Here is a 17618-nt window from a genome sequence, read left to right as displayed (position 1 = left end):
TCACTTCAATTATCCTTTAATTATTTATTTTTATTTATTTATGTAATGTGATGAATTAAAAATGATTAAAATAATAGATTAAAAATGAATCAAAAGAAATCCCCTACAAACTATACTAAAAGAAATTTCAGGTGTCAAAAAATACATTGTGGAATGCAAAAAGATCCCATTTCTGCTTACAGCTAAAAAATGTATAAACCTAAATTCCAATTTAACCTAAACCTTCTAAAGTAAGAATTAATACATCTTACAAAATCTCGATCCAAATTAGGTGAATTAAAATAAAAAATTTACACTCTGAAAAGGGAATTGATAGAGTTCATGAAGAAAATGTTTTCCTTTTCAAGATTAACTTTTAAGGAATTCTAGGCTGGTGAACTTCCAATCTCTTGGATTTTAGGGTTTTCATTAGACTCCATGGCAGCCTATCATCAGTACGAATTACAGCCACCATTCTATCATCAAAGAATGGTGGCCCTCGAATTTTATGGTCAACCGCCATGGCTGTCATAATTGCTTTCAGAAACCCTGGCTATTAACCTGTCAGTATTTTTTTTTGGTTTAACCTCACCTGTTCAAAAGTCTGAGTTAACATTATAGCCTAATCAGGGACCTGTCTAATTGAAAAATGATTGTAGATGAGCATAAACTATCCCTAAATAAGTTAATGTTGACAACAATGCTGAAAAACAATGAGTATTTGAACTATGAAGATCAAAACCAAGCTGAACTAGGAAAAGAAGCTATTATTGATTAGATAATCAGAGACCTAAATTCTGCATTTAATTCCTAACAACATACACAGAAGTACAAGAGGGTTGTGGCGGCATTCTACAATCTCACCGCTCATTCATTACCCCTTCTCATAAAAGCTGCTAATATTATATGGACTCGAGAGAGAGGAGACAAGCAGAATATACACAACATGGAGCTTTAAGAATCAGGTTGCTCTGATTTCACTGGTGCACCTGATGATGATGCACAACTTCCATTCTGCAGATAGAGGCTGTTTGCAACCATAGAATCACTAACCAAGCCCACATCAACATCATCAAAATTCAGGGGTCCTCTCACCTTCCTGTTGCTAATACATGGAATACATAGAATCAAACACTAATAACTTAACATTCAAGGGTCAATTTTTTTAAAAATTGTTTCTATTTATCTGAAATCTTCAAAGTTCCAAAAATAACATTAACTACCCTTTTGCCAATAATACTTTTGCTTTCAGAAAACATTTTGAGGGTAACACAAGAAATGTCATAATATTTTATTAGGATCAATTGTATTTCTTTATTTCTACATAAAAACCTTAATAGACAGATGAAAAAGAACAAAATGAATAAACAATAAGTTTCAGAAGGTGAAGGCATGGAGAAAGGCATACCCATTCAAACGGTTATTGATGGCAGTCAGGTCTTTTGAAGGGCTCTGATAAGCAATAGTGCTCTCCCCAACACAAGCATAATAGCTTTTTGAGCTATGTGATATTAGAGCATCCATCTGTACAGGTAACAAATGAATATATAAGTGTTCCAAGACTTTGCTCTCTAATGAATGGTTTCGTAGAAACGAATTTATTATGTATACTATAGATCGTATCAAATAGGAAATTAAAAAAATAGTCATCTGTGAAAATAGAGCAGATTGAACACTACAGTGCTCACTTTCACAGCATAATGTTAGATGGTTTTTATGTACTAGTAATAATGAGAACTGGGAAAACATCCAAAATAAATAAATTAGTACCTTGGACGATCGTAACGGAGAGACATATACATTGTGTGTAGCAGATACTTTTTTTGGAGACATATCGGGAAGGGTAGGGAAAGATGATATTTTAGGAGATCCTGGACATTGAGCTAAATGGCCTGTAAAGTCAAGAACACACATGTCAATAAATAGATCATAAGATTGGCATAATAAAGGAAGCCGGGTAAGCCATTGAAAATAAATTCACAAATAAGCAAGTACCATCATTTTTATTAATAACTTCAGGTATTCGGTCATTTTTTGTCGTTGCTCCAGAAGGGTCGAGTTCAACCAACAGAGGCTTCACTGAGGGAATAAATATTTCATTGTAAAAGGTGATAATGTCAACATGATCCTGTCCTGTTCTCTGTTTTCATTAAGCTCAGTTATGAGGTCATAATTATCATAAAAGTTTACATAAGCATTGAATTTTAAACATTGGTTACATACCCCATTTCGGCGTGCTAATGACCAATCAACAAATACACTGCGGAAAACTTGTGGTTTGCAATGTGGTTGCTTTCTGTAGTTGTATACTATCTCTCTAAAAGTTAGGTTTAATTGTGAAATCTGCAAAAAAGAATAGATGAGAAAAAGGTAATAATAGAAAAACACATTACACTCCAAAGTTTCTAAATGTAAAGAGAAACCTTTGCAACTCCATAGAAACAACACAAGATGATTTGGTCAATATGATGGTTGAAAAAGAGAGATGTCCGTTGATTTAGTATCCGCTGGAAAAGACAGTATACATTCTCCCTTATCTGCTGAGACAATTGTAGTCTTTCAACCATGCCACTAATTCTGACCGCTCCCAACTTAATGATCTAGCAAACAAGGGAAATGTAAATAGGCTGAAATTCTTAAAAATGATTTAGTGGAGAAACAAAAAAATAAATATTAAATAAATAGCTGAATCATAACAACTTCTCCATCAGCACGAAATAATTCAAATCAAAGTGGTGTAACAGTTAATTTCCAAAAGGCAAAGCAAATTCTCAATATCTAACACAAACATCTAGACCAAGTTATCCCTAGAAACACAATGGTCAAAACTTGAAGCTTTGAAGAAACAGATAGATGTGTGCGTTACATTGAATAAAGAGTTCATCTCAAATACATATACAGAGTCGCACACTAAGGTGGTTTCCTTAGAATTCACTAAACTAAAAGGTAAAGATAGTTATCAAATGAAGCCTAGTTAACATGGCAAATCAGTGTTATGGTGAATACCTTGCCGAAAAAGATGTTAATCCCAGTTTCTGCACACGTTTCCCCTCCACCTGCTGGATTTGGCTTTGTTGGGCTGCATTGAATAAAAATTCAACACAAAGCAGCACAAGAAAACAGTAAACTGGCTAAAAAAAATTACAGGAATACCAGACAATCTTTGTCTTACCTGGAAAACGCGGACTGCAAAGGAGGTGGGGGTAGTTTGGACTTCAGGTTGCTGAAAGGAAGAAGCCGATCTTTCACAGGAGAAGTGAACGAATTTCTTTCCATCAGCACATTTCGCTTTGGTGATCTGATATCCCCATTCTGAGCTGAAATTGATTGACAGATGTTACTCAATTTTGAAAAGCATTTATTTCACCACGGCCATATTTTAGTTAAAGTTATGCAGTAAGCACAAAGAATTATATGAAAATTCAGAAAACGTGACCCAAAGACTTTAAGTTCGAACTACAAGGACAGAACCATTACTTGGTGAACTTTCAAGCTTGGGTAAGGTAGGCACTGGTGGCAGCCCTCCACAAGAGAAGTTAATTTGCATTGCAATTTCATCCAATGATGGCATTGGTTCAGCTAACAGCCCCAGGCGGTTAATCTCTGCAGAAAGGGCAGGTCTGGCAACTGCCAAAGAATTATACATTGAAGAACCCTTTTCCCATACCATGCTCTCCAAAAGTCGCTCTTCCAATGAATTCAGATGTCGCCTCAATTCTCTTGGCAGAGATTCTTCATGTCTAATGAAACTTTCAATCACCTTGCTAAGATCAAAGGCTGTAATTCCAGTCCTCTCAAGTACTGCAGGGAACAACATTGTTACAGTCTTATGAGTTGCCAGGACTAATTCTGCAGAACATGCAAGCATACACCGATGAAACCTCTCATTGGTAAGAAGAGAGGTCAAATTAGTTGCATGAAAAACTTGAGCTTCAGCTCTGCACATTGCCTCCAAGACCCTGTAGTATAACTTCAGTGCTTCCAATCTTCGTTGTTCTGCCCATATATTGTCCATGAGGTTTGCACTTTGCAGGCTTCCAGTTACACATAGTTCTCCAAGTGGACTACTAGGAAATGTAGCCTGCAATATAATCTGTGCTCTGCGCACTACATCGCTTGTAACATCTCTATCACATGATGTCAGAAATCGCTCCAGCTCTTGCGAGGGCTTTGGTGGAAGTGGAGAAATGACAGTTCGAAGCCACTTTGCTGTAGTCATTGCTGTGCTTACAGGGGTGGCTGCCATCTTTGAGTTTGCACTACCAGGGATGCCATTAGCATGTGATGAGGGAGAGCGGTGAGGTGAGAGTGGACTTGTAATGGTCTTAGCAGGTGATGCCAGTGAATCAAATTTCCTCTATAGAATACAACAACAGAAGATTTTAGGTGTTATTTTACACATGATAGAAACAAATTTTCCATTGAACATACCTTTACACCACCTGCTGAAACAGAACCTCCAGACAAGCTTCCAGAAGCTAAAAGGCTGTCATCTTCATTAATGAATAACCTCTCATCCAGTTCACTCTTGTTGCGAATCATGTAATCATAATCTTTTTCTAATAAATTTAAACTAGAAGGTAGAGATGATTCTTCCATCAAGTCTTTAAAATAGGTCAAACCATCTATAAAAAAAGAATAATAAATGTCAGTTAGACATCAGTTATTAATGAAAATTAAAGAATAATGACAAAAAGGAAAATGAACCTTTATCAATATTTTCTAAGTTTTCAGTTTCGCATTCAGATGCCAAGCAGGGCTTCTTCTTCAATATATCTGCTATTACATTATTGGCTTTCTCCATTGTTTTCCTCAACTCATCTTCAGTAGTGTTGTATATGTTGCAAAGTGAAGCAAGGAGGTCCACAGCTTTGTTATTTTTCTTAACTGAAAGAAGATTTGAGGATATTACAGCTAATGTCCTTTAGGCTGTTGCAATTATCGTTTATTTAGATGTTATAATTGTACATAAACAAATAAGATTTTATGTCATCATAACTATTTAATTTAATAGTAACAACCACTTCAAGAACTGCTGTACATATCTTTAACATAAAAAAATTCTTTATTATAAAGGTCCTATGGCTATTTAATGAGAATGGACCCAGAAGCACAGCTAAGTTCTTCCGAAGCAATATTGCTAATTGTTTCTTATACGGTTCTTGTGATTTCTGACATGATAAAAGAGCCTTACCAGAAAAATCATAATATGACATGATAAGTTAAATTCAAAACACCTCATTTTCCTATCAATTAGAAAAAGAAATCCACTTTTAAGGCCATCACCAAAAAAACTGAGTAAATGGAAGTTTGAGAACAGGAAAGATCATACATGCAGTATTTACAGCATACATCTAAAAGTGAGGCCCCCCAAGAAAGTTAACAAGAACAATTTAAACCAAATGCATGAAAGCCAGGAGAACAAAGAGGATTACCAAAGCGTGATGAGTCATGAATGTTGAAATTCCGAAACCGAGTAGGAACATGAATAATTAAGATGGCCTGCAACAGATACAACCAGAAAATAAGAAACTATTTGCTTGATTTCCCTCACCAAAGCAGCAATTCAATTATTAAAACTCATAAGAAATTCAAGCGTTCAAAGTTTCAATAATTATCTTCACTGTGTGCAAAAAGATTAAAAAACTTTACAGGAATGTTAAAAGAAAGGAGGGCCGTGAGAATCTAACTCACCAAGATTGAAATTAGACCATTGGTGCAAGTCACCAAGTCTCTGAAGCGGCTGAAAGCATGTAGACGAAGAGCTAAGAAAAGCAACCAACCAAATCGATGGTAATCAGATGCATGAACAGTAACAGATGAGTTCTTTTCAGCATTTGAGTCAGTTGTCACAAAGAACTCTCCAAATACACGTTTATAGTACCTGCAGCATCAAACATATAAGTTGTCATGTCATCTCAGCTCGTGTAGGCATGTTGCACTGCACACATGATAATCAAAGCAATGGACCACATACACCTAAAGTAGGAATCATCAGTGTATAACATTCCGAGTGATGACTAAATGATACAAACAAACAAAAAGCATCTTATTTCTAGGATAGTTTAACAACAACAGTAGTATGAAATATTGGGACATAGCATAGTTGTAGTTCCAGATAAAAGCATCTTGTCTTCAATAGATTAACTACAAATTATTAGCTGCCCTGCCTTCCATATTTCGTTAAGTACTATTACCCCTTCACAATGAATATACCTCTTTAAGTAGACTGGCTACCCATATTATTACACATTGGCATTTAGTTTTTTTCTCTCACAAAATAGACTTCTTTGATGATCTATATAGTCAACATAGTATCATATTAACAAAATACAATAACAGCAAATAACACAAAACATAAGGCAATGTAAACTTCACTAGCAACAATGAGCAACTGCTACCTTGTAAAAGGAACACTAGATACACAGATATGGATGACTAAATAACCATCCATGGAAAAACATGATTCTTAGAATTGGCACATGTAAGGTTAGGTTTGCTTAATTATTATACAAAAGAAAATAATACAAGGGTATCGAGTTTCACTAATACCATAAATTAATGAATAACAATGAGCACCTTAGATATCAATCAAAGAAATGTATGCAAAAGGAGGGTACTCACTTGCTAAGAATCTTTAAGTGAATAGCATTGGCATGTATCTCCTTCGCCTAGTATTGACATACAACATAAACAATGGTTTAATAGAAAACTATTCCAGGGATTAATTAAAAAAGAAAAGACCACAAAGCCATAAACTTCGCAACCATGAGTCTCTACTTAGCTAATACCTCCAGCCTGTTTTCCCAATCTGTTCCATATATATTACTTAAAGTTGGACCAGCCTTAACAACGAACTGTGGAAGTTCTTTGAAAAAATCTGCAATGCTGTTTAATAGAAAATGAATATGACAGTAAGTACTAAAAAAATACAAAGTACAAACTAACATGCTAGTCAAAAGGCCAGTAAAATACTTGAGCTTAGCTGCTCTCAATATACGACACAAGCTAAGCCCGGAGTTCACATTCTCTTCCTTTCCAGCCTCCTCATTTTTGTGGATTAATTTCTTGACAGAGTACGAAATAAAAGCAAACCAATACCGCTCAGCTTCTTCAGACTGGAAAAGAATTATACAACCTCATGAATTCAAACAAAATTTCACACAACAATATTTCAAAGAATGATATCCATGATATTCATATATACCGTTCCATTCCCCATTGACGAAATATTTGTCAGAAGTATATGTTTGGTTTCTCCAAGCAAATTGATTGCCTCTTTACAGCTTTTCTCTTCCAATGCTAATTCATTCTGTCACAGAAACGGCATCAGTGTAGAATTTAACGGGTAAGGGATCCAAATTTAAATGTTACCTAAATACATAAGAAACCATATATGGACATTTCTTCTATTCTAACTCTTGCTTATTAACCCAATCTCAACTTGATATGGATTCAAGTGTTTAAAGCATAACCAACAGAAACGTTGGCAAACTATCCAAATTTGTGGAGCATACCAGCCAACTCAAAAAATGCAACAGTATTGATTTAGACTGAAAAATAAAAGTGCAACATCTAGAAAAGAAGACAGAAAGACAAAACAAAAAGTGGGTTGTAAGCAGAGTAGGCTAGTATTTCACAAAAACACAAACAATAATAAAAATTCAAAGATATTAAATTTCAAAAGAATTAGCAAATTACATACTCCAGAGGATGGAGAAGATATAAATAGAAAAACAAAAGAACAATATAAAACAAAAAGCTTCTCATGCAGAACAAAGAAAGTGCAACAGGGGGGGCCAGGCTAAAAATGTATGGCAGAAAAAAGGCTGCACAGGTTAGACAAAATGTAGTTTCAGCTGGACCATGTAGTCCAACAGGATTTGTCAAGAAAATAGAGGTGCTGAAATATGAAAGGTGATACCTTGAAGACCACTAAATTCTCCAACAATTCATCAGGATTTGCCCAGAAAATGGAGGGACTGAGATGCGCACAGGCTATACCCAGATGACTATTATATTTTCCACAACTCAGTTGCTACTAGTAGTGAATTCAGCTTTTATTCTGACTATAATCTACAAATTACTCATAACTGCCTGCAACTGCAATACTCCACTACAGTACTGCAGAGAGGCAGAGACACTTATGTCTCTATGTTGACTACTTACACACTCACAGGAACTAGCACAAACAAACACACACTTGCAGAAATCAATCATGAATAGGCATTCAACCTCACAAGCACAGGGAGTCACTTCATAAGTACTTAGTGAGATATATTCATTTCAATTATGTCCTAAACAAAAAAAAAAAACAGCATTCATTTCACTGTCCCTTATCATATACAGGAATGCACAAACATTAACAACTAACTTTTTGCTGATCAATTAAATATTTCTGGCTGCGCCTTCTCTTTCTTAACTCCAAAAAAAATAGAAACTAACTTAGAAAGGTACTAAACAAAAAAAAAATGAAATAAAACACAAACTTTTATATCCATTGTCTAAAAAACTTAAAGATCTTGACTTTCTGCATGCTGACAGCTCCCTCTGAAACCCCAGACAGGACTATAGTGACAACACAAAAACAAAACTAATTTCGCAAAAACAAATCCTAAAATTATATTATATAGCACGAAAGAAAGGATAAACCAGAACCTTGAGGAACTCGTTGAAGCGAGACACAACTTGGTCTGTGGCATTTTCTCGCGTGCCATCTTCCATCGTGTTGGATTCAGCTGGAGGACTCATGCGAAAACCCTAATTGGCCCAGATCACACGAAGGGGGACTGGATTCCAAGCGTTGGTATCAAAGAATTTGGAAGAAACTGAAGACAGTAGGAAATGAGAAACCCTAAGAGAGAATTACAATATAGAAATGAAGAGAGAGAATTGTGTATTTTTTTGTTAGGAGAGGCAACTTTGTGTTGTTGTGTTGCTTTGTCTGTTTGGTTCTGTTGTTGTGTGGATTTTTTGTTTTTATTTTTGTTTTTCTTTAAGAATAATAAATGGATATCGAAATGTTTTCCAATTAAAAATAGAAAAAGTTGTCGCATTTTGGCGCCACTTGTTATGTCCTACAGGTTTTTCCCGCCAAAATGCTGTCTCGAGAGGGTAAGGGTCAGTTTAGTAATTTCGTGAATGTATGATAAATGAGGTATTTATTTATTTATTTAATAATGAATTTTCATTCTCATCCTCTCTCTCTGCATCTTTCATTATCCTATACTTTTAAAGGAACAATAATTTCTCTGTTTTAATGATCTTTAATTTTTTTTTTTCCTTTTAAATGGTCCACAGTTTCACTAATTCTGAAAACTAAAAACCATCCACAATTATAACTGTTATTATAAAAAAAATGATTTTCTATATTTATTTGCAATAAAAAACATAAAAATAGCAAAAATAGATAGACACAAGAGTGTCTTTCTTTTAATAATACTTATAAGTAAAATGTCAAATATAAGATTAATTAAAAAAATAAAATAGTTCAATAACATTTTACAAAATTAATATAGTACAATATGACCGTTGCTTAAATAATAAAATGTTATTGTATAATATATATTATATTATATTTTGATAAATATTAATTTTATAAATACATTCATGTATGATGATACACATACAGTGTTTTCTTCTATAAGCAATTCCTAATTCTAGAGAATAAAAACTAAAGATCAATATTCTTTATGACATATATTTTGTAATTTAAATTTAATATTAAAAAGGACTAGTAAGAAATATAATTTTTTAACTGTCGTTTATATTTATAATAATAACAAATTATTTAATTTATATTAAAATATTGAAAAAATATATATATTTTTATAGACATTTCAAATATTTTGAAGGTCTAATAAGAAAAACATATAAAAGAAAAAATAGATAAAACAAAACCTAACATTTAATGCATTTCAAAATAATTAATTTGTGACTATATTGAATGTATAATTTAAAGTAAATTTAAGATAATTTGTTTAAGCATCTAAAATAAGACAAGATTAAACATGTTGCTCATTTGCATATATAGTCTTAGAATAAGTAAAGATTTACTTGTCCAAATTGAATTGTAATGTGTATGTATGTAGAAACAAATATATATATATATATATATATATATATATATATATATATATTCTAAGTTTGTATTCCTAAAACATATTGTATACAAAAAAGTCATTAAAGTTCACAACTTTCATATTTTAGTTGCAATATCATCTCCATCTTCTAACTTTATCAATTTTCAATATAAAGCATATCATGTTTATTACTATGTAGTTTGAATCATGGTAGAATATTGATGAAAGTTTTTTTTTTTTAGGAAAATATAGATTAAAAAGACAAGATTTATGTAATATCACAGTGTTTAAATTTTTTTAGGAATTTCATAAGTTTTTAAATTTTGTTAAGTTGTTTTTGCAATGTCCTATTATTTGAAACTTAAATTTAATAGACGCCGAAGAAAAAAAACAGTAGAATTAATCCATTCTGATACTTAATTATCTTTTTATTTCCTAAATTAATTGGATTTACTTGTCAATGCTAAAATGTAATGAATTCAATTATAGAGTTTTAAGTATAATTAAATACAAATTATTGCTGTATTAAATTCTCATAAAGTTCAAATAACTATTTCAAATACCAATTTCAATGATAAAAATTTCATGTACATTAATGACAGATAATTTAATTCAATGTTTTACAACTTCAACTATTAAATGTTTTTTTACCTACTAAATGCAATGGATAATATTTTTTCTGAAAATTTTGTGAGAAATGTTAGTAATTTTTTCTATAAAAACAGTCCATGCATAATTTTACTGAAAAATAAAAACCTATAAGATCTCTTGTAACATTTAAATCTGCATGTAAAACTTTAAAATTTGCAAGTAATATTTCTGCAGTTTAAGATTTGAAAAGAATTCAACATGTAACCTTTCTGCAAAATTTTAAAAATAATAGATCATTTTTAGTATTAATAATATTCTTTTACTTAATTACAACGGATAATAATATCTATTATAAATATATTATATAAAATATTTATTATATTATTTATATCTAATTGAACTTAATAAAACTTAATTTATAAGATAAAGTTTACACTCCAATTAATAATATAAGTTGATGTGGTCGGTAGTTAAAGTGGTATCTCAAACATTCTTGTCTTCAATTCACTCATTTGTTTCCTCTTTAATATCTTACAACTCCTCTTCCTTGTAAAGAGTGAGTTTATTCATGCATAGGTGGAATTGAAAAGAGATTAACAAGTTGATCCCATTGGAGATAAAAGAATTTTTCTAATAAAAACTCAAATAAAACTATCAAATTTATGACGTAATTAAAATTTAATTAAATTAAATTTTAAATAATAAATAATTTATATATATATATATATATATATGTATATATATAATTTTAAATAACAATATCTAAATTTATTTCAAATATAAACTCAAAGAAAAATTTAACATTAGAATATAGTTGCATACTAAATATATTAGTAAAAATAAGTTTAATTTTTTAAAGAATAAATTTAAAAAGTTACAAGATAAAATAAATAAAAAGTAATCTTTTTAATACCAAATTTGATAACATAAATTTCAATAAAAAATATAAATTTATAAATTTAAAATCTGAATAATTATTTAATAACTAATATTTGTTTTACCAGTAAGTTTAAAAGAAATATCTGTATGGAAATGGCTAAGAATAACTAACGTTATCCATTCATCAATACGATTGTTAAAGAACTAACCTACAATGTAATATGTTCTATTATTATTATAATAAAATAAAATCAGATATTATAGAGAATTAGTTATTTAGTGATTGCTATAGTTCTCTAAATTTTCAATGAATTTTGAAAGGTTAAATTAATTCAGATGTTCCCATTTTTTAGTGAAATCTCAAGTAGGTTTCCTATCTTTATTTGACTCATTTGAGTCTTTATTTTGAAAAATTCGTTGCAATCAGTTCATTTCCGTTAGTTGCACAGTAGGTGTTAATTATGTGTCATGTGTCAGCACGTGTTTTTTTTTTTTTTTAAATTTATAATTTTTTTAAACAATAAATAAAATGTCACGTGTCAATCAGGCATTGTGTCACGTGGCAAAGACAGTGTGATGTGGTAGTGACAGTGTCATGTGTCACCATTGGATATGAAAAGTCTCAATGTAGTCCCTGTATTTGTTATTTTGTCTCAATTTGATCCCAATATTTTTAGAACTAAATCAATTTCATCCTTATATCAAATCTAATTTTTATATCAATTTTACAATGGTATTTTTATTATAGTTGATATTTTTAACAAAATTAAGTTTATTTAATTGTATATTTTGCACTAATATTTATTTAAATTTTGTTTTAAATATTTATATATCTATAATTTACAGATAAATGTTAGAGTTGCTTTAAAAATAAAAACTTTATAAATTTAAATATAAAATTTTAGAAAATTTTTATAACAATTCTAACATTTGTCTATAAATTATTGATATATAAATATTTGAAACAATATTTAAATAAAGTTTAATACAAAATATACATTTAAATAAACTTAATTTTGTTAAAAATATCAATTATAATAAAAATACCATTGTAAATTTATATAAAAATTAAATTTGATATAGGGATGCAATTGATTCAGTTTTAAAAAAATTGGGACCAAATTGAGACAAAATAACGGACAACATTAAGGTTTTTCACATCCAATAGTGACATGTGGCACTACCACTGCCACATCATATTGTCTTTGCCACGTGGTACAATGTAAGATTGACACCTCGCAATTTTATTTTTATTTTTTAAAAATTATAAAAAAATAGAAATTGAAAAAAAAATCAAAAATAAAAAAATCATGTGCTGACACATGGCACATAATTAACATCGTTATTGTACAACTAACGGAAAGAAACTTATTGCAACGAATTTTCCAAAATAGGGACTTAATTGAGTCACATAAAAATGGGGGAACCTACTTGAGATTTCGCTACAAAAATGGGGACCTCTGAAATGATTTAACCATTTTGAAATTAGTCTATTTTAAAACTTTAGATCAATTTAATATTTCATTTTTTGAAATACGTGAATTTAGTTCTTTTAATCAAATTTTGTTAAGTTTATTTGATATTTCAAACGTGTTTCATAATAGTATTTGACTTAACATTTAAGCAAAAATGTGTCAAATAGTATAAACAACTTAAATACAATCCTGAAAAGTGTATGAAATAGAAGATCCATCAATCAAATTTCCAACAAAATTTCCAGAATAATTATTTCCTACAAAATTATAAAATTTGCAAGTATTTCCTACAAATTTTGTTGCGAAAAGTGTTTTATACAAAATATTTTGTAAAAAAATTGGTAGCAATTTTCTGCAAAATTTTTTTCATAACAAAATTTATAAGTATTTCCTAAAAAAAATTAAAACAAAATTGACAGGAAATATGAGTTTTTTTAATAGTGATTGTTATTGAAAAAATGGAGCCTACAAAAGTTATATTAATAATTGGTAGCAATTTCCTACAAAATTTGTTGCGAAAAAATTGGTAGCAATTTCCTGCAATTTTTTTTCATAACAAAATTTATAAGTATTTCCTAAAAATTAATTTAAAACAAAATTGGCAGGAAATATGAGTTTTTTTAGTAGTGATTGTTATTGAAAAAATGGAGCCTACAAGAGTTATAACAAAATTTATAAGTATTTCTTAAAAAATATTTAAAACAAAATTGGTAGGAAATATGAGTTTTTTTAGTAGTGATTGTTATCAAATCAATCCAGAGTAATTATTTCCTACAAAATTATAAAATTCGCAAGTATTTTCTACAAAATTTGTTGCGAAAAGCGTTTTATACAAAATATTTTGCAAAAATATTGGTAGCAATTTTGTGATACCCCTTTTTACAATTCCATATCTCAGTTAGAAGTAAACCACCTTACCCATCTTCCTCGTCTTCTCTGCTCCTCAATTCTCTCCCAATCTCTCTTCTCAAATTGTTGCCATCTCACAATCTCCTTGTTTCATGCTCAGATTCTGGAAGAACCAACCCAACAGGACCCTCAGCAGCTTCCTCTCTCGGCTTCCTTTCTCCTAGGTAGGTTCCATCTCTATTTTGGTTCAATTCCAACTAGAATTCACTAGTTAACCTCTTAATTATGGGTCTGATTGCGTAATTCTCCCTTCTTCATGTCGTGGTGATGGATTCTCCTAGGTTAAATTGAAAGTTCTGCTCTCTAGAAATTTACTTGACTCCACCAAACTGAATTCTTGGCAAAAAGGTAAGGGAAGCTAACCTCTCACTCTAATTTCACAAAAGAATCGTTGATTAGGGTTAGAATTGCATGAATTGTGTGTTGATTGATGAGTATGAACAATTGTGTGTGATGAATTTCGAGTGTGGTATGAACTGTGTGGTTTGCATGTGAAAACATATTGAAATTCTGATGGTTTTGCTCAGGCGATCAACTCTCGCCTGAGCAAAAATACTAGAAACTCACCCCTGATGCTGCGCGAGGTCTCGCTTAGGCGAACTGGTTTCGCCTGAGCGATAGTCAATCTCGTTTAGGCGAGACAGTTTAGCCTGAGCGAGAATTCGCTCAGATTTTGGGGTTACCCTCTGTTTGGAGTCTCGCCTAGGCGAAAGTGACACGCCTAAGCGAGACAACTCTCTAGCTTAGGCGAGATCCTCTAGCTTGAGCGAGATTCACTGCAGAATTTGAGTTCCTTCCCTGTTTTTGATTAAATGAAGCTGTGCTAATTGGATTGATGTGATAATGGCCTATCTTGTATATGAGTTTTATGCATGATAGTCAGTGTGATGGAATTGTGTGAAATTGGTCTGTATGAGAATGTGGTGGAATTAGAATTTCAAGGGAAATTCTAAAGATGATGGTTTTAGTGAATGTAAGGACATGAGGACTCAAATTGGAGGTATCCTGACGCTCTTATAACCATTAAGACTCATATAGAGTATAATGAATTATGTCGGGAGGAATAACAGTAGGTCCTAGTCTATGGACCCGATTCATCATAGACGAGAAGGGGGCTTACCCTGAGAGTGGTTGGGTGAATACCCTTTGTGCCCAAAACTCTGCAGAGTTTGGGAACCGTCACAGGTGCAAACCACCAAGAGCTCCAATGTCACTTACATAATTCGGATATCGAGTCTAGAATGGTGATGGTGTGTCATGTTTGTGGTGATCTGAACAATTCTTATAATTGTGTGATAAACTTTGATTGATGCTTAACTATTAAATTGTATGATTCCTTCTTATTTAAGTTAGCTTACCCTTCTTGCATATGTTTGTTCTGTGTGTCTTTCTATTTTTGCAATGATCGCCCTTAATGAATGGCGTGAGCAACTAAAAGTACAGGTGAGGATACACCCGCCTTGGACAGGAGTTAAGTGGTGTTTGGACGCTTTCAACAGTAGTTTCCACCTTTAGTTTTGCTTAGATATTTTAGGGCATTTTGTAACCTTTTTCCTTAAAGTGTAGGTTGTATGTATTGTTACCTTATACTGACCTATTACTATCATCTGCTTTTGAATTATCATAATTTAATGTTTTGTTTGATAGCATAAAAACTATTAAAACGGGATGTTACAAATTTCCTGCAAATTTTGTTCATAACAAATTTTTTAAGTATTTCTTAAAAAAAATTAAAACAAAATTGACAGAAAATATGAGTTTTTTTAGTAGTGATTGTTATCGAAAAAATGGAGCCTACAAGAGTTATATCAATAATGTATTATTGGATGGCTAGTTAGTTGAGGAAGTATGCATGAATGTTCCCATGGTTACAAAAAAAAAGGATTAGTTTGCAAGTTGTATAAATATGTATATGGATTAAGACAAACTTTTCGACAATGGTTATGCAAGTGCTCTCAACCTTATTGCAAAATGGTTTTACATAGTCTAAAGATGATTATCTTTTTTTACTCATGGTTTTGGTTCTTCATTGCTAATTTTGTTGGTCTATGTGAATGATATCATCCTAGAAAATCCTGATTTTTCTTGTGTTGATAAGGTATAATTAATATTAAGAATCTCGGTCATCTCAAATACATTTTAGGCCTAAAGATTGTTGAATCTAACAAAGTGTCTCCTTCAGTAAGACAAAATATGCTTTTCCTGCTTGATAATATTTATTTTAGATAACAAATCAACTACTTATCTATGGATCCAAATTTAAAGCTTAGTATTGATAACGGTGACCCTATTCAAGCCCCCACACATATATATATATATATATATATATATATATATATATATATATAAAGGATTAATTGGAAGACTTTTATACTTTGATAATTTCCAAACCATACATCAATTTTGCAATTCATAAGCTTATTCAATACATACATAATCAATTAACCACACATGTATATGGAATACATCACTTGTTATTGTACTTGAAGTCCACTTTAGTAAAGGTATTTTCTTTGTGATCGATAACAAAGTTTATCTTTCATCATATACTAATGTAGATTGGGGCAACTATTTAGATACCAAAAGATCAATCACTGATTTTTTGTTTTTGTTTTCTTTGGTGATTCTCTAATTTCCTAAAAGTTTGTCAAATAGAGTATTATATTAGGGTCTTCAACATAATTGAAATATCGTACTTTATCTTTAGTAGTTTGGCTACATACAAAGAGTTTAAAGTTTCAATTGATGCAACTATTTTTTTTACAACTAATTTGCCATGCACATTGATTCTAATCTCTCTCATCACAAGAGATACAAATATATAAATATTGACCATCATTTCATCTGTGAACTTATTAAAAAACAAATATTAACTCCCATTTATCTCATAATTGTGCATTCAACAGCTAACATAACCATAAAAGGTCTTCCTACTACCACATTCAACTATTTCATTGAAAAGTTGAGAATCATGGACATTTATTTAAATTTAAAAAATATTAAAATAAAATATAACTTAATATTATATATAATTAATTATTTAGTTTATAAATAGTTTAGATATTATATATATATATATATTATTTTATGATAAATTATTTATTTTCCTTTCACCTTATTATAATATGTTTTGCTATTATATACAAATATTAATTTTATGTAAACTATGCTGATTGAATAAATTATTTGATTTCTTTCGTCCTTAATAATTATCAACTTAAAGCATCATTCATAAAATAGAATATCACCATTCATTTCATCATAATGTTAACCCTGCACGTGGTCCAGCCCTTCAAAATTAATATATAAAAAAACCATTACAGAAAAGAATTTGAGTTATTTAAGTATTTGTTGACTGGTGAAGTTGTCTCATAATGATAGCAGTACGCATGCACTCTGTCCTCTTAAATATGTAAATACAGTATTAGACTGTTTTAGAAAGATTAAACATTAAATTATTACTATAAATATTATTTTAATGCCATGACAAAAATTCCTATAAGAAAATACACTGCAGAGCTAAAAAATCACATCAAAAGTTAATATATCAAGAAATAAAATAAAAGATTTTAACACGTTCTTTAACACATCTCTTAATTTAAACAATTCCCATAGTTGATATTATAATATTATAATTTTATCGATACCCACTCATTCGTAAATGGAACACAGCTGTTAAAGTACATGTGATGCATGGAATAAT

At 30.8% G+C, this 17618-nt stretch overlaps 1 protein-coding gene across 3 annotated transcripts; it reads right to left on the bottom strand.

Moving 5' to 3' along the window:
• Window positions 1–726: 726 nt before the first annotated feature.
• RBR1 (retinoblastoma-related 1) lies at window positions 727–8913 on the bottom strand. 3 transcript variants are annotated; one of them, XM_028054740.2, is made up of 18 exons: window positions 8638–8913; window positions 7187–7291; window positions 6955–7097; window positions 6771–6867; window positions 6604–6650; window positions 5674–5863; window positions 5415–5481; window positions 4687–4866; window positions 4411–4604; window positions 3457–4336; window positions 3152–3296; window positions 2986–3058; window positions 2403–2579; window positions 2203–2322; window positions 1975–2119; window positions 1750–1871; window positions 1388–1503; window positions 727–1084 (listed from the first exon to the last, which is right to left on the bottom strand). In XM_028054740.2, exons 1-18 carry the CDS (start codon window positions 8728–8730, stop codon window positions 934–936), a joined length of 3045 nt encoding a protein of 1014 aa, XP_027910541.2. In that variant the 5' UTR covers window positions 8731–8913; the 3' UTR covers window positions 727–933. The 3 variants fall into 3 exon arrangements, with proteins under 3 accessions (XP_027910541.2, XP_027910539.2, XP_027910540.2); XM_028054738.2 differs by having other exon boundaries at window positions 6771–7097; XM_028054739.2 differs by having other exon boundaries at window positions 727–1078; window positions 6771–7097.
• Window positions 8914–17618: the final 8705 nt, after the last annotated feature.

The sequence above is a fragment of the Vigna unguiculata genome, chromosome 11 (assembly GCF_037176805.1).
Source record: "Vigna unguiculata cultivar grain cowpea cultivar isolate G323 ecotype 2 chromosome 11, ASM3717680v1, whole genome shotgun sequence".
Taxonomy (NCBI): Eukaryota; Viridiplantae; Streptophyta; class Magnoliopsida; order Fabales; family Fabaceae; genus Vigna; species Vigna unguiculata.
This window is presented reverse-complemented; position numbering and strand designations above follow the sequence as displayed.